Source organism: Nyctereutes procyonoides, unplaced genomic scaffold (genome assembly GCF_905146905.1).
Source record: "Nyctereutes procyonoides isolate TBG_1078 unplaced genomic scaffold, NYPRO_anot_genome, whole genome shotgun sequence".
Lineage (NCBI taxonomy): Eukaryota > Metazoa > Chordata > Mammalia > Carnivora > Canidae > Nyctereutes > Nyctereutes procyonoides.
The window spans coordinates 37127474-37153827 of record NW_026575047.1 but is presented as its reverse complement, the minus strand read 5'-3'; the positions used below and the strand labels follow the sequence as shown (position 1 = coordinate 37153827).

Genomic DNA, 26354 nt, shown 5'->3' with positions numbered 1-26354 from the left:
GTGATCCTGGAGTTCCAGGATCAAGTGGATCAAGTCCCACATTGGGCTCCCTGTATGGAGCCTGCTTCTCCCTCTGCTGTGTCTCTCCCTTTCTCTCTGTCTCTCATGAATAAATAAATAAAATCTTAAAAAAAAAAAAAAGGAAGTTGAGAGATGAAGAGAAAAGTGAAAAGAGTAGGATGTATGAGGGAAGGAGGCCTAACACGGTTTCTGGGCAGATGGAGAAGAAGATAAAGGTCCAGGATGACAGGAAACCACTGAGTAGGTGAGGCCTTGGAGAGGAGGAAGAGACCGTACTCTGGACCCTGGCAACAGAAAGGTGCAGAATAATGCTTCTCAGACCTTAATGTGCATGAGTGACCTGTGCATGAATCTATTTTAACTAAAATAGATTTTAGAAAGTCTGGGGTCAGGCCTGGGATTCTGCATCTCTAACAAGCTCACAGGTGATACTGCTGCTACTTGCCCACAGATCACATGCTGAGCAGTACAGGTATAGACTATCTCTTCCTCTGTCATAGAAATTACAGATAGAAGTATAAAGGGAGACAAATTGTGAGGGTTTTGCTGTCTCCATATTGAAGCCACCTGGGATAAAGATAGCAGGTAGGATAAAAAGAAAATCAAACCAGTCAAGTACTCAAGGCTTTGGTGACTGTTAGCAAGCCTGTTCCTGGGAGGGCTACTGGCAAAGGTAACGATAGAGGGCTCTTTACTGCAAAGAGGTCAAGAGAAGAAAGATATGCAGAGGACTGAGTAGAGCTGAGTGGCTAAGAGGGATAAGAGAACAACTGGAATCACAACTGGGGAGTAATTTTGGAAAACTGCATGAAGGAGGAGTTGAGAAATAAACAGTACTGACAAGCATAGTTAAGAACTCAGCTGAAACCAGAATCTCACAGAACAGTAATAACGTATTTTGTGGATTACTGTTTCAAAATGATTACCACTATCCGATTAGAAAAGACTTAACAGGAAATGACCAAGGGCAAAATGTGCCTTCACTAACACTTTTAAGTTAATAGAAGTTAACAAAAGTTAAGATCAAAGATAGCCAGATGGCCAATAGACACATGAAAAGAGGCTCAACACCCCTCATCATCAGGGAAAAATGCAAATCAAAACCACAATGAGAGATCATCTAGCATCTGTCAGAATGGCTAGAATCAAAAAGGTTAAGTAACAAGTGCTGGTGAGGATGTGGAGAAAAGGAACCCTTGTGCACTACTGGCGGGAATATAAACTGGTGTAGCCACTGTGGAAAATAGTATGGAGGTTCCTTAAAAAGTTAGCATTTCCACTTCTAGGTATTTATCTGAAGAAAATGAAAACACCAATTTAAAGAGATAGATTCATCCTTATGTTCAGTGAAACATTATTTACAATAGCCAAGATATGGAAACCACACCAAGCGTCCATCGATAGATGAATGGATAAAGATGTGGTGTATCTATATACAGTGGAATATTACTCAGCTGTAAAAAAGAATGAGATCTCACCATGTGTCATAACATGGATGGACCTAGAGGGCATTATACTGAGTGAGAGAAGTCAGGCAGAGAAGACAAAAAACACATGATTTCATTCTTATGTGGGACCTAAAACAAAACAAAACAAAACAAACACAACAAAACACTGAGTCCCAGATATAGGAGACAGACTGTGGTTACCACCAGAGGGAGGGGTTGAGGGGTGGGTGAAATGGGGGAACCAGTGGCAGGGGATGGAGAGGCAAAGCCTTCCAGTTATACGACATGTGAGCCACAAGGATGTCAAGTGCAGAGCAGGGAACAGAGTCAAGAACACCGCAGTAACTGTATCATGAAGGTCTGGAACCAGACAATCACAGGGAACATTCAGTAATATCTGTAAATGTGGATTCACTGATGTGTGCCTGAAACTAATACAATATTTTATGTCAACTGTCAACTATACTTTAAAATAGAGTTGACAAAATTCACAGTGGACAAGTCTTCCCCTTCTGTACTTTAAATACCAGTCTTCACATTTTGCTGGAATACTTAAATATTTAAAGTCTCCATGGGTACATTAAAGTACAAACTGCTTCAAGTAAAGAAGCTGCGGTATGAAATCCCCTATTTTGAACACGCCATTCATCTCATAATAAACGAAGTGCAACTGTAGATTTCTGAGATGGCATTTCATAATTTCACTATTTCACACCTTACTTTTTAAAAGACTCTCAAGTTGAAGTTAGTTTAAAAAAGAATAAACATGTTCATAGAGTTCCAAACTGAGAGGCAGGTATACTCCCCGCATCCCCGCCCTGCTCTCAGGTGTTCTTGGACACTAAGTGGCTCCTTGTTCACCAGGAGCTGTGGTGGGTCTTCCCGTGAGGCTGTGACCGTCTTTCCGTCTACGAGGACAGGATGTACTGTCTCATGCCCAGGAGCACAGTGGCGTCTAGGCTAGAAGGTGAGGGAGATCACGTGCCCTCCTTACCCCTTCACTGGTTTTCTGCAAGTCTGAAGTCGTGTTCCTTGTGTCATTGCCAGCATCTCCACCCTCAGAGCTGCTTTTGTTTTCCTCTTCTTTGCAGTCCTTGTCATCTTCATCTCCTGGAGATTTCCGGGACTGTTTAGAGGATTTCTAAACGTTTGGACAAGTTAAAAATTATAGTCAAAAGTACAACTCCGATGCACAAGGGTAAGTAAGAAGTGTAGAAGTGGCTGATATGCCTCACTACAGGCCGGAGCAGCATAACAGTGCTGGGTGTTGAGGCTGGGCCTCAGTGTAACCAGCTGGAAAAGGAGATAGAGGTGTGCTTGATGATCTCCTAGTTCTTTCTAGCAGTGCAATGTTAAAAGCAGAAAATAAAGATTCATGTACCCAGAGCACTGCTAATGGATAAATGATAGCTGAATGGACACCACAACACCCACTTAGGAAGCTATAGAGCTACAGGGCATCATAAGGCCATCTTATCCTTCCTCATCGTTTTACAGGAGAAACTCAGGTCCAGAGGGTGAGGTGAACTTTCTAAGAGGATATATAAATATTCCTGTTAAGACACCTGTTGAAGCTGTTTGGTTAAGAGAAGACATTTCTATCATCATGTGATAGAAACTAATCTTTAAATTATGGATGGTTATTGAAGAGCCCAGGGGAACTAGCCCTTTTTCTTATCACCTTGCTTTTGAAATCAAAATGAACTCTAAGGAAGATGAAAATACAGTTCTAGTTTACAGCTAGAGTTGTTTTGCAGAGCAGCATTAAAATCAAAAGCCAGCCCCATTGTGCACCTTTAGGAAAGTAAAATGTACCATTTCACTAACATGTCCTCTCTGAGGAATTTTAAGAATCTTTAAGCACACGGCAAATAAGAGCTGAGGCAAAATTGATTTAGCCACGTCACTTTTGGTCTTCCAGAAATGAATTAGCAAACTGGAGCTTCCTCAGACAATCAACATTTTAAATACAACTCTCAAAGAGAAAGTATCTTCTAGTTATGCAACAGAGCATATAATTACATTGCTTCTATTTTACTTAACTGAAACCAGCAACCAAGCCCAAAATGTCAGTTTAAAGTGAGGTCATCTTTACTTTTTGCAGGAAGGAAAGCAGAGATTTAATAATCCAAATGTGGAATGTCTACAGTGAATGCTAAGATCAAGTATGATGATACAAAAAGCAAACTACTTTTTCTTTTCCTAGTAAGTATAATTATTAAAATGTAGTAACTGCTTTATGTAGTAATTCGCAAATAATAGTCTCTGGCCTACAGTCCTTAGAGGTAATAATACACATCCCTAAAGTTCACAATGCTTAACTAAGGATCCTAACGAGCAACCCACAGTGAATTTGTAAGTGCTATAGTCTGGCTCGAGGACCAGAACTAGGGAAATACCAAAGTTCTGCTGAAGAGTCACACTCAGTATTCAAAGAAATCTGGCTGCCTGGCTAGATTTGGTAACCCTGCAAAGCTCTTACTGTGCTGGAAACCCACATCATGGCAATTCTTGTAATTCTGGGGAGGGACCCTCCATCTTTTTCAGCACTGTAGTCTTGAATTGGTCGTGTGTCCAATTGTTGCCAACCTTTTTTTTAACTAAGATTACTGGTGGTTTAACATCATAACCAGTTTGCTATGTTGTGAAGCTCTCTGATTTGCCCTACTTTATATGGTAAATAATGTATGTGCAAAATATTTTGACCTATAGTTTTCCAGTATCTGTTACTGCCAAAGAGATATACACATAATCCCCTTCAAATCTGCTTTTTGACTGAGATGCAGTCAGAAGTTTGTGAACCACTGGTTTTAGTGGCAAAGGAAGATTATTCAACCTTAAGAAACAGGTGTTAAAAAAATCACTACTATTCAACAAAAAGGAAACATTTGTGAAGCCAAGGAGAAAGGATATTATGTCAGGTAAGTGCTTCTCTACATGTGATTCTCAGGTCACTAGCATCAGCCTTCCCTGAAAATTTAATTCTCAGACCCCACACTCAAGACCTACTGAAACAGAAATTCAGGCAGTGAGGCTTAGCAACATGGGTTTTAACAAGCCCTTTTAATAATGTGTATTTTAATTCTGATGCATGTCCAAGTTTAAGAACCACTGTGTTAACTTTCTCAGTCAATATTAAAAATTAAAAATCATTTGTGCTCTTCCAAAGTCTTTGTGCATAATTTATCTTGACAACAGACAAAATAGTAAAGTCAAAAAAATTTAAAAATCATGGTTCTTAAGTGATCATAGAAGTTGTGATCTTGAAGGAAAAGCAAAAAAAGATGATCCCTTAAACTAAAATAGATAAAACTTAGTAAGTAAAGTATGTCTTCTTCACTGCTTTAAATTATATATCCACATCAGCTATAAGCCTGATGATTTCTGGTCTTCATAACAAGGGAGGAAATGATGACATTGAAAAGTCGGATATCCACACTATCAAATGCCTCACATGGCTCAGGCAGCTTGGTTAATTTACAGGGGTACAAAACATCACATAGCTCAGTAGGCGATCATTAAATTAAAAATATCAATTGAACTGGGTAAAGTGAAATCCAAAATGCTAAAAAAAATTTAAATCCAAAATGCTAAAAAAAATTTAGCTTAAAAAAAAATGCAATGGAAGATACAGTCTCAAAAGGAAAATTCTAATTATTTTTTGGTGATTTGCAAACTTTATCCCCATCCAAGGCAGATACCAGGTTTTTCATTAGGTGCACAGGAAGTAATCCGTATTCATACAATTTCACCTGGATGCTAGTTGGGTGGATTTTATAGATTGTAAAATAAAATGCCAATAATCTAATCAACTCCTGGTGCTTGGTTTTTAAGGAGTTGCCAAGTCTGCCCAGCCAGTAAATAACAGAATCTAAAGGGAAGTAATTTGTCCAAGTATTCAATCGTGTGACAGACCAATTATAGTGAAACCTGTACTAATCTCTGGTCTTTAAAGATCTATTTGTCTTGCTTCAGTTTATAAAGGTGAAAAATTTTTACAATCTCAGTTTGTTCAACTGCGTATCTGAATTATGGTATGAAAATCTAGACTTTCAATTTGTAAATCTAGGATCATGTCACTCCTCTGTTTAAAGCCTTTAATAAATTATCATTCAAATTATCATTCATATAAATCCAAATTCCTTAACATGGCACCCAAGTCTCCATCACTGAACTTTTTCCTGCCTCTCCTTCTTTGTCATGACACCCCAACCATGCTTGTCTTCTTTCAATTCAGGATGTGCCAGACCCTTTCTGCCTCAGATTGTGGCTGCTCTGCCCCACCTGGCCTTCTTCCTCTGCTCTTTCTTCAGGCCTCCATATAAACTGTGCATCTTCAGAAAAGCCTGGCCACTCTACCTGAAGCACATTTTCTTTCCATTCATTTCCTTCAGAGCCCTCTCATAATTTATATTTATTATTTGCATGGTCTTTAAAGCAGAAAGACAGACCTAGCATGTATCTATTTACATATACATGTCCTGAATGGTACTGAATTTCCTATATTCCTAAAATCTTCAGAGCTCATTTGGAGGTTCTTGTAGGAGACATACCTACTACTCTTGTACCCTTAACGAAAGAACAGTCCTTTTCCAACTGAGAAGTGGTATCTTCAGTGCCAGACCAGCCCTACATCGCCTTCACATCTAAGGTTATCCATCCCATTCCCTTGCTTATTATCTTCCTGTCTCTATAGGCAGAGGTCCCCAGAGCTAGTATACTTCTATGGGCCCAATGAATGATTAAAGAATAATCTAAAGCCTTAATGAATATGCAAATAACATTAATAACAATGGAAAAGGTTCTTGTCACCTTTGAAGTGTAGGACTTTTTCCGTTTTGAGCCTGCTTTTTCATTCTTTCTTTTGCCTTTTCCATCTTCTTCTACTCTGTCCCCTTCCTCCTCACTGCTTGCATCTGCAGTATTCCCGCCTTCTCCCTCAGTTTCTGAGGAGCTCTGCTGCTGAATTGCCTAAGAAATAGTAAGATATTGGCTAATTATATTTTTGAAAAAATAGCAGAGAACACAGACTGTGAAAAGAATCATTCTATTTTAATCTGAAAGGGTTCAGCTTACTTTTAAGATTTTAAAGATAAAGGATTGTCAACTTCAATTTTCCAGTGACCACTTGACTTGAACCTTCTTGGGTAACAGAATTACATTTAATCCAAAATGTTACTGGAGCTAAAAAGAATTTTGATTTCAAATAGATGGAGGGCAAGTACTAGTACAAAGGACATGTAAGAAAGACCCCAAAGAGAGTTAAAACCAAAGAAATGAATTCTAACAATGAAGCAAACCATTACCTGGTACCCAGTAAACTTCACTCCCGGGTTATTCTCTATTTCCCACAATCCTTCATTAAATCCTTTCCGTTTGTTTGACTTTCCAAACTTGTCTTTGTATTCCTTATATGGAAAAAGGTCTTTCGGACCTAAAAATGCACTGCAGAGATACATTAGAAATAGAATTGATACTTTAACCTTCAAATGTAAGCTATTTTTAATATCAATATCAACTAAGGTGTCACAGCATATTTCAGTAAACCAAAGTATACAGAAACCCTCTGAGTTGGGCACATATCACAAAATAGTTTATGTAAATGGGGTGCCTGGGTTGCTTGGTCAGTTAAGTGTCTGCCTTCTGCTCAGGTCATGATCTCAGGGTCCTGAGATGGAGGCCCAAGTGGGCTCCCTGCTTAGTGGGGAGCCTGTTTCTCCCTCTTTCTCTCTCTCTCTCAGCCCCTCCTCCTGTTCATGCTCTCTCTCAAATAAAATAAATAAAAACTTTAAATGCTGATCACTTAAATCATCATCTTAAACTAAGACTTATTTATGCTAATCTTCCATAGGTTAGGGTTTTGTGAGACAGTAAAAATATAAATACTGGATTAAAAAAATGACTTTAACTCTATGTATCACATTAGTACATTTATTCATTATTCTATAAATTAAAAAATCATATTAGTGATTAATGAGGCACAAACAAGAAAACAATCAGAAGTAGCAAACAGACAGAAGGTTAGACAATTTAAACTTTATCCTAACTTAACCACAACCAGAAAAAGAAAATGAGTTTGAATAAATCCTGGGACTAGCTAATAGATCTGAGCATTCAAACTAGAGTCTTCAGCATTATTACCTATAATATATTAACCTGGTGAATAACACCCAAGAAGCTTACATTTGAAACATTCCTATATTACTCTGTTTGACAAATCTGAACACACATCTATAATGTGTCAGACACTGCTGAGCTGTTGTGGGTTCCACAGGGAACCAACAGATGAGGATCTCTAACCTCATGGAGCACACGTTCTAGGAGTGCAAGTAGGGCTTGGACAAACAGAAAAGAAAAAACATAGTACCCTGTGCTAAAATAAAGCAGAGAAAGGGGATGGTAAGATTGAGAGTGGATTTGATAATTTCAGATATATGGATCATGGAAGGCCTCCCTGAGAGAGGGGAGCATCCACCAAGCACAGGCAGGGAGGGAGTTAAGTCCTGCGGTCCCCCAGGGGGAGAGCAGGAGAGGGGAGCAGACTTCAGGAGGAGCAAGTGCAACAGGCCCTGAGGTGGAAGTGCTTGCTGTGTTTAAGAAGGAAGAGGCTGGGGTGGCTAGAGTGAGAGGAGTGAGGGCAGAGCAGGAGGAGAGGTCAGAGTGGGGACCTGGTGGGAGCACAGATCATGTGGGCCTTGAAGGCTGCTACTGAGGCTCACAGTCAGATGGGAAACCATGAGAGGTTTGAGAAGAGAAGTGACAATTTGTGTTTTCATAGGTGCATCCTGGCTGCTGTGCTGAAAAGAGACTGAAGTGGGTACCACCGTAGGAAGAAGCAGGAGAGGGAGAGGCCTGGGTGCCTCCGCGGTTTAGTGCCTGCCGTTAGCCCGGAGCATAATCCTGGAGTCCGGGATTGAGTCCCACATCAGGCTCCCTGCATGGAGGCTGCTTCTCCCTCTGCCTATGTCTCTGCCTCTCTCTGTGTGTCTCTCATGAATAAATAAATAAAATCTTAAAAGAAAAAAGAAAGAAAGAGGCAGGAGACAAACCACACTGCTGAAGTAAGGATGAGGACTCAGGCCAGGTTGTAAGCGGTATAGTGGGAGAGAAGCTGCTGGATTCTGAATTCGTGCTCAAGAAAGAGTCGATGTGACTGTTAATGGGCTGGCAATGGCACGTGAGAGAAAGGGAGGAGGTGAGTCTGTCTCCAGGGTGTCAGACTGAGAAATTAAAAGAATGGAGTTGGCATTTACTGAATTGAAAGATTTTTGAGAGAATAAGACTTGAAGGTGAAAAGCTCGGCTTTAGATGTGAAGTTGACAAGATCCTGGTTTGACATCCAAGTGAGGAGGTCAAGTTGGCATTTGGAGAGGTGATTCTGGAACTCAGAGGAAGGTCTGAGACTGTAAGTTAACAGTTCACTCTTGATCTTTATAAATTCCATTTTCTGACTGGTTCTTAGTACTCATTCTTCATCACCTAGCTAATAAAAAACTTCCAAGTTGATGAAAATACCTGGGGAAGCTTTCTGACCCCAACCACCAAAACTCTCTTGACCTTTAATTGCCTGTTCAGCAGGATTCTATCTCTCTGAATCCAGGCATAATTTATTAGGTTACTGGACATTTTAATCAAAGGCATATCACTGTCTTGCTTGACAAACAGAACATGAGAAAGAAATGGACTTCGGTATGTCCATTTTACTTTTAGAGAAGTTTGTCATGTATTATTAGACTAAGGTTTTTGACCTTTCTCCAGCATTTGACTCTGTGTGTAGGAATTCACATAGCTCCGGCTGCTAATCAGGGCTGGCCTGTACTCTCATGATGCCACAGAAGACAGGGTTCATGGTTCAGATGGGCATGTTAGCTGCTGCCAGAAACAAGAGCCCTGAATGAACTGTTCTAAAACAACTTATTTTTGATACACAACCTTGTTTTTTCCTAGATTATAGAAAGATAATTCCACAGATCAAATCTCTCAATTGGTTAACTTTCCTGCATGTTTCACAAATCTTAAAGCATAGGCCAGGAAATAAAATTTTTCAAAGCTTCATGCTCTAAGGATGTTATTTATTTATTTATTTCCTGGCCAAGACTGCCTTGAAAATTGTCCAGACTAAAACTGCTGGGGTTAAGTTACACAGAGCAGAAGAATTTGAGGGCTCCAATTACCTATTTGTGCTTTAGGATAAATTCAAGGTCATGGTCTGAGGAAAATTCTTGTCTGCTTGGGGGTGTTCCTCTGGCTGACCTGCACACAGCTTTCTTGTTAAGTTCCTCACCTTTCATATACTTTTCCCTCCTTTCATATATTTCATTTCAACTTAATTTAACTTAAATTCATCCAACAGCTATTATTTTGAACACTTACCATTGGCCAGGCACTGTGCTAAGCAGCGTGTCTCCTGGAGCAAGCATGCCCCACCCCCAAGTCAGCCTCCAGAGAGGCTGAAAACTAGGTACCTCCTAAGGCATACAGTCTTAGGGGCAGGGACACTCAGTACCTAATAAATGCTCTGCTGAAGCAAACTTATGGCAGGTTTTATGAAGTTCATTTTCCTCCAGATGTTTCAAAATCTACTTTTGGATGATCAAACCAGCAAAAAACTCACATATGGACTATATTATACTGCTCCGTGGTGGAACTGCCCTTAGTGAATTGAGCCTTGGAAATACTGCCATTGGCTTATATTAAGGATGCTATAAGAAACAGCTCTGTGAAACCCTTCACATTGTTCACTGAAATGATCCTGTTACATTCACCAGCAATACACTAGGTGGCAAGCTCGTTATTTATAGTGCTTTAAGGAATGCCTAGAAAATGTTACTAAGTAAATAAAAATGACCACATAATATTAGTAAATGGTTGATTTGTCCTATATAGTGGAAATGTGATAATCTTGTTTATTAAATCCTGCCTGGTCCCAGAAATACATTCAAATCATTTGGAAACAGGTCCTAGAGAAAAAAGCAAAATAATGGTACAGATTAACATGGAAATAGGAATGAGGCAAATAGAAAAATATGTATCATAAAGCCCTTTACCCTTATAGGTAAAACATTTATCTTTAAGCTCTCTAGCACTCTAAGGAGGAAAACATGGTAAGGTGCATAGTATGTACACAGTGTCTATTCAATAAAAACAAAAGAAAATAAAACCAACTTTCTGAAAGAAACACAACTATTTCTTACATGAAGCCAAGAAATAAATATGTCTTAAGGGCTCTCTCTCCTGGTTAGCTCTTTTTCTCTCTTTTTAAAAATTTTTATTTTTTTAAAAAGATTTATTTTTATTTAGAAAGAGAGAGAGCACAAGTTGGGGGAGGGAGAGAGAGACTCTCTAGCAGACTCTGTGGTGAGCATGGAGCCCAACACAGGGCTCAATCTCATGACCCTGAGATCATGACTGGAGTCAAAATCAAGCATCAGACACTCAACCAAATGAGCCACCCAGGCGAAAAGGTCAGAGTTGCAGAGACAACAAGCTAAGAAAAAAAATTCATGCCTGGCTCTACTATATTCAAATGAACATATGGGATGACCCTGAATTTGAAGACTTGTGAGACTTCATAGTAGTTTTTAGCTTTCCCCACATATGCAACTTCTATTCCATTTATGTCCTTGTTGTGACTGACCATACACATTTTTATTGTGTCAAGACTGCCAACCATCTCCTAGGATCTACCATCTTCTTTCTTTTATTTATGGATTACTATTTCCAGCTTTTTCCCTATTTAAGTTGCCCAGCTAGAGACTAGGTTTCCCAATTCCTTACAGTATCATGTGGTCGCATGACTGAGTTTTTGCCACTGCAAAGAATAATGAAAGTGTAAGTGATATGTGCACCTTCCTTGTCATTTCCTTACAAAGAAGTTGCTTGTTGGGCAGCCTGGGTGGCTCAGCGTAGGTTTAGCGCCTGCCTTCAGTCCAGGGCATGATCCTGGAGACCCAGGATTGGGTCCCACATTGGGGTCCCTGCATGGAGCCTGCTTCTTCCTCTGCCTGTGTCTCTGCCTCTCTCTCTCTCTCTCTCTGGGTTTCTCATGAATAAATAAATAAAATCTTAAAAAAAAAGAAGTTTCTTGTTCATGTTTTCTCTTTCCCCCTTCCCTCTACCTAGAAGCTGCACAGATGTTGCTAAGCCCTGTTTTGTCAGTTTGTTTTTAAATAAGCAGGCAAGGGCAACACTCCAGGGAAAGGCAGGACTATGTGACTGACCCAGAAGGAACCTGGGTCCCTAGAGTAGAGTAGCCTACCCTCCTTGATCTACCTGCACATTTCTGGACTGTTTCAAAAGAAAGAAAGAAATTTCTATATTATATGAGACACTGTATTTTCAGGTTCCTTTACTTAGCAGTTTAGTCTGCACTTTAACCAATAAAATGTTAGAACCTTATTAAGTTGGTATGTTTGCTTCAGGATTCAACAAATTGAAAGAGCCTGAGACAACATAACTTTATTATACGAAATATAAATGGGAACTATACAAAAGCGGGGAAAGGAATCACTGAGAGTAGTAAGGAGACTATTCTAGGACTTAAAAGTGTCCTAAAGGAGATTCTGGGTGATGTCCAACATTTACACAGAAAGAACATTCAAAAGCAAAATGAATGAAAAATCTTCACATTAAGAAAAATACATTATTAAGCTCGGTAATTTTATATAATTGTGATCCTTTTAAGAACATATAAAATGGGGATCCCTGGGTGACGCAGCGGTTTGGCGCCTGCCTTTGGCTCAGGGCGCAATCCTGGAGACCCGGGATCGAGTCCCATATCGGGCTCCCGGTGCATGGAGCCTGCTTCTCCCTCTGCCTGTGTCTCTGCCTCTCTCTCTCTCTCTCTCTGTGACTATCATAAATAAATAAATTAAAAAAAAAAAAGAAATGTTTAAAAAAAAAAGAACATATAAAATGTTATAGATCAGGTATAAACAATATAGTCTGGTAGAGCCAAATTAGAGCTCTTGAAGCTTTAAGCTGTTTGTTGACTTACGTTTCATGGGTGCCAAAAAAGAAGATAGGATACTTGTTTGCTGGGGGCTTCACAGCTCCCTCTGGGAGTTCATCAATCTGTGAAAGACAAATTTAGTTATTAAATATTCATCTAAATCATGTAAAAATAGCATAAACATGATATAAACATTGTTCTGATAATTTCAAAATAAAATTATTCTAATCAAAATTCCAATATTTTTTTTTGAACCTTACAAATGATTCCAAAGTTCATATTTGATCCATCACATGGAGAGTAACACTATAAATTGATTATAACCATTATGGTAATTTATAATCAGGAGCCAAAACTACTCATTTCTTTTGACTTAATAAAATTACTGCTGGGAGTCTGTCCTAGTGAAATTTTAAAAAGTATCAACAAAAAAACATAAAAAGATACACTTTGGAGACAGTGAATTTTTATACACACACACACCACACACACACACACACACACACCCAGAAACGTGTTGCATCATAGAGATTATGGAAAATTAACTTGATGGAATATATTATCATTAAAAATTATCAACTCTTGCCTAGACTACTGCAAGTCTCTCCCATTTAAGCTAGAATTTACCTTTTTAAAAATTTTTAATTCTTTTAAAAATAGGTTTGACTCCAGTATGGAGCCCAACATGGGTGTCAAACTCAGAACCCTCAGATTAAGACCTGAGCTGAGATCAAGAGTCTGATGCCCAACTGAATGAACTACCCAGGCACTTCTAGAATCACCTTTTAAAATGCACATTTGATTATCTCACTTTCTTGCTTCAAATCCTTCTATAGCTTCTTATTGCTTATAGCATTTTTAGCTATGCATATGAAACCTCTGGAACTTAAAGAAATATACACTTCCATGCTCCCACAGAGACCTACTGACTCATATATGGCTGGGGTTGAGAACCTCTAATAAGGTAAAGTTGAAATTCCTTAGCTATTATACAGGCATATTCATAATTCCTTACAGTGTTTCAGGAAATGGCCCTTGACTCACAAATCTCCATCTGCAGCTCCAGCCTTTCCTTTGAACTCCTAGAATTCTGACAGGATTATGTTGAACTGCAGGCATGTAACTGCCAATGTCTACAAACCACATGCATTTACAGGTCTTTAAGCTGCCAACATCAAAGAAAAGGCTACGAAGAGGAGGAGAGGCACACCTGCAGTTGAGAGAGCAAGAAACAGGGCTTGTCTCCTGAGGAGACCCATAGGCCTCCTTTCCTCACACAGGGCAGCAGCCTGCAGATTACACTACCGCACGTTCACGTCAGAGTAGACACTCTGTGTACAGAGGAAAGATGAACTTCAAGTCTAGAAAACGTTAAGTCCTGCTTCTGATTTAAACTGTGATAGCAAAGGTATTACCTCATATCTTGGGGCCTTGACTTTCACATCTCTCAAATGTGGTGGGTGCAGTTGGTGACTTCTAGATTTCCTTCAAGTCCTAAAATACCATGGCTTGTCAAAAACTAAATTAATTTCCCCTGTTTTTGTTTACTATCTTAATTACTGGTACAAACCTTAATCTTGTTATTTCCTCAAGCCCCGTATTCAGTTTTTCACCTAATTCTCCCAGTTCAGCTCCAGAAATGTCTCTTAAATTGATCACCATTCTCTTAGTGAATTTCGTTCCCTAAACAAGTTCTTAGGCTCTTTCAACATGGCCACTATAGTTGCCTTCTGAAGTATTTTCTTGTCTCCAAGCTTTTTCCTGTTACCTACTCCATAACTTCTGTGAAAACCTTGTGGGTGTTACATTCAATACTACCCTAACAAAGACAATTTAAAATGAATTAATTTCATTTGAATCAATTCATTAAACATCCAAGAATGCATGTGAGATAATATATGGTAAAAAACATGACATAAAATTTTCTATTTTAGCCATTTTCAAATGTACAGTTCAGTAGTAATGATATTCACATTACTGTGAAACAGATCTCCAGAAAGCGGGTACCTAGATTTTTAATGGAGAAAAAATAGAACTTAAAATGGCAATGCATGTTAAGTATGTGGTAAGCATACCATCTGACAAAACACCACCACATCATGTTTTTGTCACTCTTATAAAATAACTAAAAGTAAACAGTTCAAAAATAAATCTTTTAAAATTTTCTTTCCAAAAAAAAAAAATACAATTTTTGGTTAAACTTTTCATTTACTATAATGTTACATAAGTAATATCTACTGCAGAGGTTGCAGAGTGATGGCCCTTGGGCAATTTCTGGCCTAAAGGTAAGTTCTGTTTGGCTCATACAGTGTTTTGTTTTTTTTTTTTTAATTTTTTTAAAATTTATTTATGATAGTCACACACAGAGAGAGAGAGAGAGAGAGAGAGAGAGAGAGAGAGAGAGAGAGAGGCAGAGACACAGGCAGAGGGAGAAGCAGGCTCCATGCACCGGGAGTCCGACGTGGGATTCGATCCCGGGTCTCCAGGATCGCGCCCTGGGCCAAAGGCAGGCGCTAAACCGCTGCGCCACCCAGGGATCCCCAGTGTTTTGTTTTTTAAAGTAAATTAGTTCCAACACTTTAAAATGAGAAGATTCACATTAAAATCCAGATTAATAGTTTCCGAAAAAAGAAACTTAAAGACAAGGATAAGCAAGCATTCCCACAAGGCAACAATTCGCCAACATTTTCAATAGTATGTGCCCTTTAGACAAAGTATGTGCCACCTTTACACAAAATATGTGCCCTCAGTATGTTACATACCCACCACTCTCTTGATGGTGTTGTAAATGCCTGCATTCCTTACTCATATTGCTTACCTGGCCCCTTGGACTATGTGAGTTTGTGCCCCTGTAATAAATACTGTCAAAAATAGAATGGGCCTTACCACCATGCTGGTTCCACAAGAAAGGTGTTAAATAATGTGTTGACATGTACTCACTGCATTTTATTGAGAGTCTTGCTTTTAACTCTTTCGAATTTATACTTTGGCAATTTTGGAATAACAAGTTATTCAAGTATATACACCTTCCTGAACCAATTAAAAAGTGTACCTCTCAGGACACCTGGGTGGCTCAGGGTGTGATCGTGGAGTCCCAGGATCGAGTCCCACACTGGGCTCCCTGCATGGAGCCTACTTCTCCCTCTGCGTCTGAGTAAATAAATAAAATCTTAAAAAAAAAAGAAAAGAAAAGAAAAGTGTTCCTCCCAGGCACTGTTTTTTGGCTCCTATAATGTATAGCAAGTGGCAATAGAACTTTATTTTCAGGGTTGTTTTTTTTTTTTTTTTTTTTTACTGTTTCTGTTTTCCTGATTTTGTACTTTGTATTTTTACTTTTGTTTCTAGTTTTTGGCTATTTTTTTTAAGATTTTATTAATTTATTCATGAGAGACACACAGAGAGGCACAGAGACACAGGCAGAGGGAGAAGCAGGCTCCATGCAAGGAGCCTAACATGGGACTCGATCCCAGGCCTCCAGGGTCACGCCCTGGGCTGAAGGCGGTGCTAAACCGCTGAGCCACCCAGGCTGCCCCTATTTTTGGTTCTGATTCTGGTTTGCACACAGCCAATGTGTTATTATTCCCCATTACAAGATGATATGGTGACCTCTTGTCTTTTGAGTATGACATGACAAAGAGTCTGGTATATTAGTGTTTTAGTTTGTAGAAGAATGTCTTGCTTCTACTAGAAGAAAAGCCCTTTGGAGACCTAGATCAGTGAATGTGTGTATTCTATTTCCTTTAACCTGTAGTCAAGTTTTAGACCTGAAGTCATAAGCTCTCTCTGTACTTGAAATAGCATATTTTATCCCTCCTTCTGTGATTTTGAAACATTTTTCTACTTTGGGAGAGGGTCTTAATAAATTTGATCTAATTTTCTTAAAAGAGCTCTTTTTATTGATTTAGAGATACTAATACAACTTAGAAAAATCTAATGTAAATGAAAAATATGTAAAAATATACACATTTATATATATATATAAGGTTTCCTTATATTAATATATAAAATAAGGAAATATAAAAATCTAATATAAACTAAGAATCCTCAGGGGGAAAGAAAAGTGAATGTACAGTACTTTAAATATGGTAGCCTTATTGTTCTTTATTTATTTGTCTGCTTTGATCATTGCAGAGATACTCAGAGGATGTCAGATGGAAACCAAGCTTCTATCCCTTGAGTCTACAAGTCTACAGCCCTATGGGAGGGAGGCAGGTAACCTCTTATTTCCTAGGAAACCTCAGAGCTTCATCCCTGGACCTTCACCATTAGTGTTACCTGGAACTCATTAGAAATGGTAGTTCTCAGTGCAGAACCCTGGCCAACTGACTTAGACACCTTGGGAGTTAAGTGTTTTAAGAAGCCTCCAGCTGATTTCGAAATACATTATAAGACTTTTCATCCTCTTACTGTTGTTCCGTGGGTGGATTGCCTTCATTTCTTGTGATTAATATGAGTCCCACCATATCTGTAGGATTTTTGCACTGAGATTGCAAAAATGCACCAATGCAGGATTGCTTTCCTAATGTTTTAAAATGTATAATATCAACATTTCATTTTTTGTTAAAGATTGTATTTATTTGAGAGAGAGGGAGAGCACAAGCAGGGGGAGGCAAAGGGGAAGAGGGAGAAGGAGAAGCAGATACCCCACTGAGCAGGGAGCTTGACACAGGGCTCCATCCCAGGACCCTGGGATCATGACCCAAGCGAAAGGCAGATAGATGCTTAACCGGCTGAGCCACCCAGGTGCCCCAACATTTCTATTTTTTATTAAAAGAGTATTGTTTTATATTAAATGTGGTGACCTTCTAAGAAAAACATCCTTCTCCCAGAAACTAATAGGTTAGAGGCATCTGTATAAAAAAAAAAAAAATCCAAATTTCAGTAATCAAAATGAACAAATCAGACTGGTTGATAATTTTGATGTAAAAACAACTTTGTCTGGATTTAATCATTGTAGAATGTAATATAAGCAAATGTTTTATTTTTTTAAGTAAAATTTGGGTTTATTTTCTCATGACGACACTTATTACGTTGGAACTTCTTAAACAGGTTTACTAACAGGCTACTATTACTTCCATATAATGTTAAACATTAAAGAAAACGTAAATGAACTATATTTCTGACAAACTTTTCTATATAACAGTAATTACATTCTGTGGTATGTTAGATTAAACTTAATTTCCAAAAAAAATAAATAAATAAACTTAATTTCCAATCGTTAACTTTAGGATGTTGGACTAGTATTGAATTGAATTAATTAATGGATAATCTTTGCATCCTTGAATAATTTCTAAATAAAATAGAATACTGAAACATTGGTAACCATGTGTAGTTTTAAAATACATAGAATTTTAACTTTTATGTGTTATGTAGTGACTATTTTTGCTACTCCTCTAAGAAGGCAGAGAAAGAATGTGCATTATATTTGTCCATAAGCTTTGATGGTTTGCTGAAACAGTGTTTATGACAATTCCTCAAATAATTGACTTTCTGTGAAACAGAGGTTACTTTGTTTAAATGATAAATATGGAGATTGAGGCTATACTAACAATAATGGCACAGAAGTTTAACCAGGTAGGCAAGGCAATGGGATGTATTTGTGCTTATTAGTGGGAAAAGATTAGTTTTGTACTTGAAGTCAAGCACCTGGGTTGTTCCAGCATGTGGGAAAGGATTAAGGAGGATAAAACCCAGATGAATATTGAAAGCTGTAGGTTTGTGGAAAGGAAAGTTTATTTGCTTTGGACTATAAAACTGCAAATAGTCTAAAAATGTTGCCAAAGTTGGTTCAGTTTTTTTTAATTGAACTGCAACTGACATACAATATCCTATTGGTTTCTCGTGTACATCATATCTGTCAACATTTTTATATATTATGAAATGATCCACACAGTTTGTTGCCATCTGTCACCACACAGAGTCACCACAGTATTAGGGACTCTACATCCCATGACTTGTCACTAAATTTGTACCTTTCAGTTCTCTTCACCTATTCTGTCTGCCCCATCTTCTACCCCTCCTTAGTCTTGTAACCAACAGTTTCTTCTATGAGTCTCCGTTTTGTTTTTCAATTTTATAAGTTTCTGGAATTTGCCCATTTGCTTTTTAGATTCCACATACAAGTGAAATCATATAGTATTTGTCTTTCTCTGGCTTTCTTCACTTATAATACCTTCTAGCTCCATTCATGTTGTCACAAATGACAAGGTTTCATCTTTTTTATGGGTGAACAATATTCCACTGTATACATATACCAAATCTTAATCAAATCATCTATTGACAAATATTTGGATTACTTTTATATTTGGCTTTATAAATGATGCTACAATAAACAGGGATGCATATATCTCTACAAATTGGTATTTTCATTTTCTTTGGATAAATACCCAGCAGTGGAATTGCTGGCTTGTACAATATTTCTATTAGTTTTTTGAGGAAACTCCTCACTGTTTTTCATAGTGTCTGCATTTACATTCCCACAACAGGGTATAAGCGTTCCCTTTTTTCTACATATTCGCCAAAACTTGTTATTTTTGTCATTTTGATATAGCTGGCTCAGTTTTTATGACTTACTCATAAGATTAAAAAGGGTGAGCTTAAAAATCCACTAATACTTATTAATACAAAACCAGAATTTGGTTTTCTCTGTTAAAATAACAAATTGGTGTTGGAGTATCCTGTCTATTGCTAACAAGATATGGTTTAAAAAAAACGGGGAGGTACTCCTTACTCTCAGAAAATCAGCATAGATAGCAGATACCATATTTCACTAGAATAACTTCCTAGACTTTGTGCTATCATATCCTTAAATTTGTTTTTAAACAAACAAAAGTTCCTCGCTAAATAGTTAAGGGTTAAAAAAAAAAAGTTAAGGGTTCTTAAAAAAAAAGTTGAGGGATCCCTGGGTGGCGCAGCGGTTTGGCGCCTGCCTTTGGCCCAGGGCGCGATCCTGGAGACCCGGGATCGAATCCCACGTCGGGCTCCCAGTGCATGGAGCCTGCTTCTCCCTCTGCCTGTGTCTCTGCCTCTCTCTCTATCTGTGTGACTGTCATAAATAAATAAAAATTAAAAAAAAAAGTTGAGTTACTATCATCTGTGTTAATTTAAAACATTATAACTTGAAGCCATTATTCATTATTCTCAAATTTCTAAGTTCCTGTCCTAATCAAGTGACTCTCTCTGAGAACTCTTGTGATGCTGCTGAGATCAGAGTACTCCCTGGGAAACAAATTATTTGGCTCAGATTGTGGTGTAAGGTCTGAAGCTCAATATTGCAAGCCGACCACATTATTCGAAAAAGTCACCCACATTGTTCTATGGGAGCCCTGCTCTAGATACTACAAAGCCCACCTGCTGGTTGTTCACTTTCTTCCTCAGTGCCATTCGCGCATGGCCCTGTATGGCACGTGGTGTCCTATTCCTCTGGGATGTGAGTGTATGTAATTAATAAGCTGTGGTCGGTCTCATCTGTCCAGATACACATTGAGGCAGTCCCATAACTATATGGTAGGGATCCTTCTCTCAGCAATAGGGTGAATGAGAAGGGATGAGAACACAGATAGGCACCAACACCAGGGAATCTAATCAGGATACTGGGGGCAAGGAGTTCCACACTGTGGCTCAAATTTCTAAGTGTGGTAGCTTAATGGTTTCATTCATTGTAGTCCACACAGTAGGTGAAGGTGAGGGTAGAGTGGAGGGTGAGGAGTCCTAAGAGCCAGAAGGGTAAACAAAGATACCCCAAGCTCTCTCCTCCAGTAACGCCTTTTCTCTTCAGAAGTGCCCTTGGCCTATTCCCTTACTTTGTTCAACTCTGCTTAAAGAGTGCCTCATCGGAGACACTTCCTTACAACGCAATTAAAAATGGCACCTCTTCCCCTGTCATTCTCTATTTCCTTATTCTGCTTTATTTTTATTCTGAGAATTGTCCTGACACTGAGTATTTTGTTTGCCTCTTCACATTAGAATATAATCCCTATGCAGGGGAAACGTGTTCTTCATCACAGCAGTTGCTCAACTGCCTTAAAGCAGTGCCTGCTACATGGGAGATGCATAATAAATATTCCTTGGGGACCAAGGTTTCTTTACTGTCTTAAGACCTGAAGAAGTCTCACTCACAAAGGGAGAGAATTAGAGATCCCAACTAAGATGGAGAAGAGAAAGCATCAATAGTAGATTACTAAGAAAAATTGTTCTGAAGTTATAATCTATATATATATATTTTTAATATTTTTATTTATTCGTGAGAGACAGATAAAGAGAGGTAGAGACACAAGCAGAGGGAGAAGCAGGCTCCATGCAGGGAGCCCGATGTGGGACTTGATCCCGGGACTCCAGAATTACGCCCTGGGCCGAAGGCGGCGCCAAACCGCTGAGCCACCCAGGGATCCCCTGAAGTTATAAAGGAGTCTCTATGCTTAAGAAAAAAAGTAGGAATAACAAGCAAACTTGTCTGAGTATGCCAATAAGAAAGATTTGGGGGGCTAGCTGAAAAGAATATTGAAAAGAATACAGAGGGGAAAAAAAGACTATTTTAGGCATCAAAGTGTATAAAGTGAAGTTACAGAGGGAAAAAAAAAACTTGTGATGTTGTAATAAAAATGGCTTTAGATAAAGAGAGTACTACAAAGGAGTCAAAAGATTTACTGCATGGTAGGTAAGAGGAAAGCACATTATGGAAAAAGGAAATGTGCACAAGATAAAGGGAAAAGAATTCTTAAAATGTGACTATATTTGGCTTAATAAACAGGTTATTCATCAATTTAATATTTGAAAGTACCACTCTGTTAAAGAATCACAAACATAAGTATATGGAAATAGTTTCCAAAATAACAATTCAAAAAAATCTCTAGTAAACTAGACACTAATCTCTTTAAGTATATAAAAACCACCACCTATTAGCTGAAAGAGCAGTTTTATAAAGACATTTTGGTTTTTACTCCATAAAACTTTCATAAACTTTGACAATTTTATCTTTAAAGCATTAAAATTTTTTTTTATTTATTTGACAGAGGGAGCACAAGACAAGCAGGGGGAGCAGTAGAGAGAGGGGGAGAAGGAGTCTCCTTACTGAGCAAAGAGCCCGACATGGGGCTCAATCACAGGACCCTGGGATCATGACCTAAGCCAAGGGCAGACACTTTACTGACTAAGCCCCAGGTACCCCCAACAATTTTATCTTTAAGAGAATTATAAATAATTTTGAGAAGTAGAGATATACTTAAAAGGCAGTGTTTTTAACATTGTGGTAGGCTCTATGGAAGGGATAGGACAGATGATTTATTGTCATCCCTCATTAGTATTGCTGATTCTGGAGAAGGAGCATATGTTGGGTATTATGACTCATCCTTCATTCTCAGTATACCTTAGGGAGAGCCAGTCTCTGACAATTGGAAAAATTCAGGTTGAATAGTAAGAAATAAAGGATATTCCCTCAACTCTCCCTCAGTCCCCAGTCTTCTAAGCAACTGTCCACATGAATTCTATTTTGAAGAGGTATAAAAAACACTCATTCTTAGGGTTTATGTTCACTTTTATCAAGGTAAAAATTTACATGTAGTGAAATATACTCATTTTAAATTAATAATAATTTGATACATCATAAACCCATATAACCAAACCTAATCAAGTACGTAACATTTAAGTCATTTCAGAAAGTTTCCTCATACTCCCTACTAGTAATTTCCTGCCCACCAAAGGCAACCACTTTCCTGATTTCAATCACCACATGTTAGTTTTGCCTGTTCCCAAACTTAAAATTTAAAAAAAAAAAAAAAAGTAAATAAGGAAGAAGTCTTTGGTTATTGGCTTCTTTTGCTCAGGGTATGTTTTGTTTTGTTTTAGATTTATCTATTTATTTTAGAGAGAGAGAGTGAGAGAAAGAGCACAAGGAGGGAGAGGCAAAAAGAGAAGAAGGAGAAACTCAAGCAGACTCCACAGGGAGCTTGGAGCCCAACACAGGGCTTGAACCCATGACCCCAAGATCATGATCTAAGCCAAAACCAAGAGTCTGCCACTTAACTGACTGTGCCACCCAGGCACTTGCTCAATAAATTACATATATATAAGTAGTTTATTCTTCTATACTGCCAGGTAATCTTCCGCGGCAGCTCTTCACCTGTGGATGTACTGATGGACATTTGTATTGTGTCCAGGTTTGGCTATCGTGAATGAAACTGCTATAAACATTCTTGCACTTTTTTTTTTTTTGGACATATGCTTTCACTTCTCTTGGATAAATATACCCAGGAGTAGGATTACAGGGTAAAGCACAGGTAAATGTTTAATTCTGAGAGAAACTGCTGGACTATTTTCTAAAGTGGTTATTCTATCATATTGTTCTCTCAAATAATATGTGAGAGCTCCGGTTGCTCTACATCCTAACCAATATTTATTATGGCTAGCCCTTTTAATTTCAGCCATTCTATTAGGTATGAAGTGAAATCTATTGTGATTATCTTTTAACATACCAAACTGTCACAATACTCTATGCATTGACCCCAAAGAAATGAAAGTATGTGTCCATATAAAGATTTGTACAAGGATGTACAACAGCAGGTTTTTTTTTCACAGTAGCTCAAGTCTGAAAACAGCCCAGGCATTCATCAGCATGAGAGTGGCTACTAAACAAATGGTAGTATACTTATACAAGGGAATAATATTCAACAATAAAAAAGAATGTAGTGATAATGACACAGTAACATGGATGAATCTTAAAAATACACTAAATGATAGAAGTCTTACATAAAATAATAGTGGAATACTGCATGATTCCATTTATATAAAGTTCTAGAAAAGGAAAAGCTACTTTATGGTGAAAAAAATTTCAACAGTGTTAACTTTGGAAGACTTAGGGGTGGTGAGTGATTGGGAAGAACCATGAGAAAATTTTCTGGGGTGATGGTAATACTACATATATTGACAGGGTTTGGGTTACACAGGTGTATAATGGTGTCACAACTCATCTTACAAAACACGAGATTTACACATTCAATGTGTATCAACTTTCCTCAAAAATGTAAATAAATGTTAAATTCTACTTAATTTTATGCATGCTGAAGTGTATAGGATGAAATAATATATGCAAATTAATTTAAACACATAAAAAATAAAATGGCTTGATGGACGGAGAATGCCAGAAGGATAGAAGTGTGATAAAACAAAGCTAGCAAAATATTAATTGTAGAATCCAGGAGGTGGGTATATGGTGTTCATATTTAAGCATTTCTGTTACGTTCAAAATCTCCATATTTTGGTAAAAATAAGTTAGGAGGAGAAGGGAGAGAATACGAGGTAGCAGAGCAAGTTGGTTACACCCTTGTGTCTTATGATAGGAAGTTAACAGACACTGTCTAGTCAATAAATTAAGACAAGAAAGGAGACTGTTGTACTTTATTATAAGCAAAGGTAGATTTGTAAAATTACATACAACACTTTAGCTAAAAACAATTCAAAAAGAATTTTTTAAAACCACCAAACTGCCAATTAGAAAGACTGTACCAATTACACTTCCACCTATAATAAGGGTTCCTATATCCCTGTAGCTTCACTAATAATGGGCATTAGCAGTATATCTTATTTCAATATGCTATGTGAAAATGGTGTTTTAATTTGTACTTTCTTAATTATTGATGATGTTGAGCATCTTTTCATACATTCAGAGTTACTTGTATTATGTTTTTTATAAGCTGCTTTTCACATCCAATACTCATGTTTCTATTGGGTTGTTGGTCTTTTGTTATTGATCTGTAAAAGCTCATTTTGTGTATATCTCAACCCTTTTTCTATCATATGCTACAAATGTTTTTTACCCATTTATCATTTGTCTTGATTTCATCTGCAATATTTTTTTGGCCAGCAGAAATTCTTAATTCTTATATAGTGAAAGTTATTAATCTTTGTCTTTAAGGCTTATGGGCTTGTATCTTGCTTAAAAGGTCTTTCCTATTCCAAGACTACAAAAAAGTTTTCTCACATTTTCCCTTGTATCACTTTTGTGGTTTTAATGAATTATTTTCTTAAGCTAGAAATGTGCTTAATAGTAAATGTAGAGAAATCAGCACCCACATAAACGATTATATAAACAAAATGTGAACTGCTACAAACATCTAAGAAGTGGGTATGATTTCATATATTATAAAATTAAAAACATACATACCACATGCCTAACAATTCTACTTCTAGGAACCAACCTATTCTATAGAAGAGCATGAGCATGTAAAGATAAACAATCCAAGATGTTCACCAAAGTTCTCCTGCCAAAAGAAGAAACGACTAATGGGCCATCAGTATAGAAATGATTAATTAAATTATGCCACAGCCATACTAGGCACACATCCATAGCCAAGATCTATATGTATTGACTTGGAAAGATAGCAGTATATCAAGACAAGTGAAAATAGCAAGTTGCAGATTAGAAAATGTTAACTACATCAAATTATGAGTGTGTATATATCTCTATGTATATATACAAACGCTTACAAGCATAAGGATACATTGCCAACTATCAATGCTAATTACATCAGGGTAGTAGGAATGGTAGTGTTACAAAACTACATTTCTCCTAAAATTAAAAACAAACCAAATATTAACTATTTTTAAAAAGTAAATCAATAAAAGTATATAAATGCTTAGAGACTGCCTCAGAAAATCTGATTTAAAACAAAAACAAAACCTGCAGAATGGAATTTTTTTTTTCAGAATGGAATTTTTATTAGGTAAATAACGGCTAGACAATTAAACTTCTCAGACTCTTCTATCTATGTCAGTTGAGGACGACTTCTCCTTAAGCCCATGAGAACCTTGTCTGATTGGATAGAAAGAGGATCTTTTCCCAACGTAAAGGGGGTGTGACACAAGCCTCCAGTTCCAAACCTGGTTTGAATTCCTAGGAAACTATATTTGTAAAACTTTAATCTTGCCTTTCCCATTTCCCCAGCAAGGATTCTTAGCTGGTCCTCCAACAGGAAAACTTCTGTAGCTATACACAAAATTTTATGTAGTTCATTCATTCATTCAAATATTTATTTATAAAGATTTTATTTACTTATGAGAGACACCGAGAGAGGCAGAGGGAGAAGCAGGCTCCCCATAGGGAGCCTGATGCAGGACTTGATCCCAAAGTCCTGGATCATGACCTGAGCCAAAGGCAGCCGCTCAACCACTAAGCCACCCAAGTGCCCCTGTAGTACGTTTTAATAGAAACAGAATTTACTGCTTCACCCAGATCTTCCAAACCTTGCTTCCTCCACCAAAAAACTTAAAGAAAATCATGTAAAACTAAATTTGGATACTTGTGAATCCAGTTCATAAAACTTGTGCCAATTTGGGCACATCTTTTATTTTTGGTGTCGATTTCATCAGACTTTATGTTGTCAATATAAAATGATATGCACTGTCTGCTTTCCTCCCACTTGAATTCTATTTTGTCTGATATAAATTACTGTCATTTTTCTGTTGTATTCAAATCTGATAAATAGACCTTTCCAATTTGGGAATAATTTTTACCTTCTACTATTTTCTGTTAGGTCAGTTTCTTACAAACATTATATTGTTGGATTTTATTTATAGGTCTAAATGAAGAATATTTATGCTTCCAGTATAATGTTTGGCTTTTTATGCCTCTTTTCTCTCTTCATGTTTACTTTTATTCTATGAATTAAACTCAAATATCTCAATTTTAATTCTATAAGTACCTCAAATATTTCAAGAACACTATTAAAACAATAGTAATTATACAATAACATTAAGACAATATTTACCTATTTATTCTAATCTGAAACCAAATAAGGTATCTAGTGCTTTCTCCTATCTTCTTCCCTTCCCTTTCTCATTATTTATTAATCTTTCTCCCATTTCTTCTCTATTATGTTCCACTGTTTGATTTAATAAATTGGTAATCATTTTTCTTGTTACAATGACTGTAGACAACCACC

General features: G+C 37.5%; 1 protein-coding gene and 1 long non-coding RNA gene across 2 annotated transcripts in view; one reads left to right on the top strand and one right to left on the bottom strand.

Annotated features, from left to right (window-relative positions):
* The window catches only part of HDGFL3 (HDGF like 3), a 78361-nt gene that overhangs the window by 14227 nt on the left and 37780 nt on the right, over window positions 1-26354 (bottom strand). The window contains exons 2-5 of the mRNA XM_055326328.1: window positions 12466-12542; window positions 6776-6914; window positions 6282-6440; window positions 2464-2610 (exon numbers count right to left, since the gene is read on the bottom strand). Of these exons, the coding sequence (XP_055182303.1) occupies window positions 2464-2610; window positions 6282-6440; window positions 6776-6914; window positions 12466-12542 (522 nt within the window). The remainder of the gene's footprint in view (window positions 1-2463; window positions 2611-6281; window positions 6441-6775; window positions 6915-12465; window positions 12543-26354) is intronic.
* Window positions 2592-9229, top strand: LOC129510293 (uncharacterized). Its single transcript, XR_008664561.1, has 4 exons — window positions 2592-2667; window positions 3574-3674; window positions 4182-4390; window positions 8248-9229. It is a non-coding gene; the product is annotated as an uncharacterized LOC129510293 (long non-coding RNA).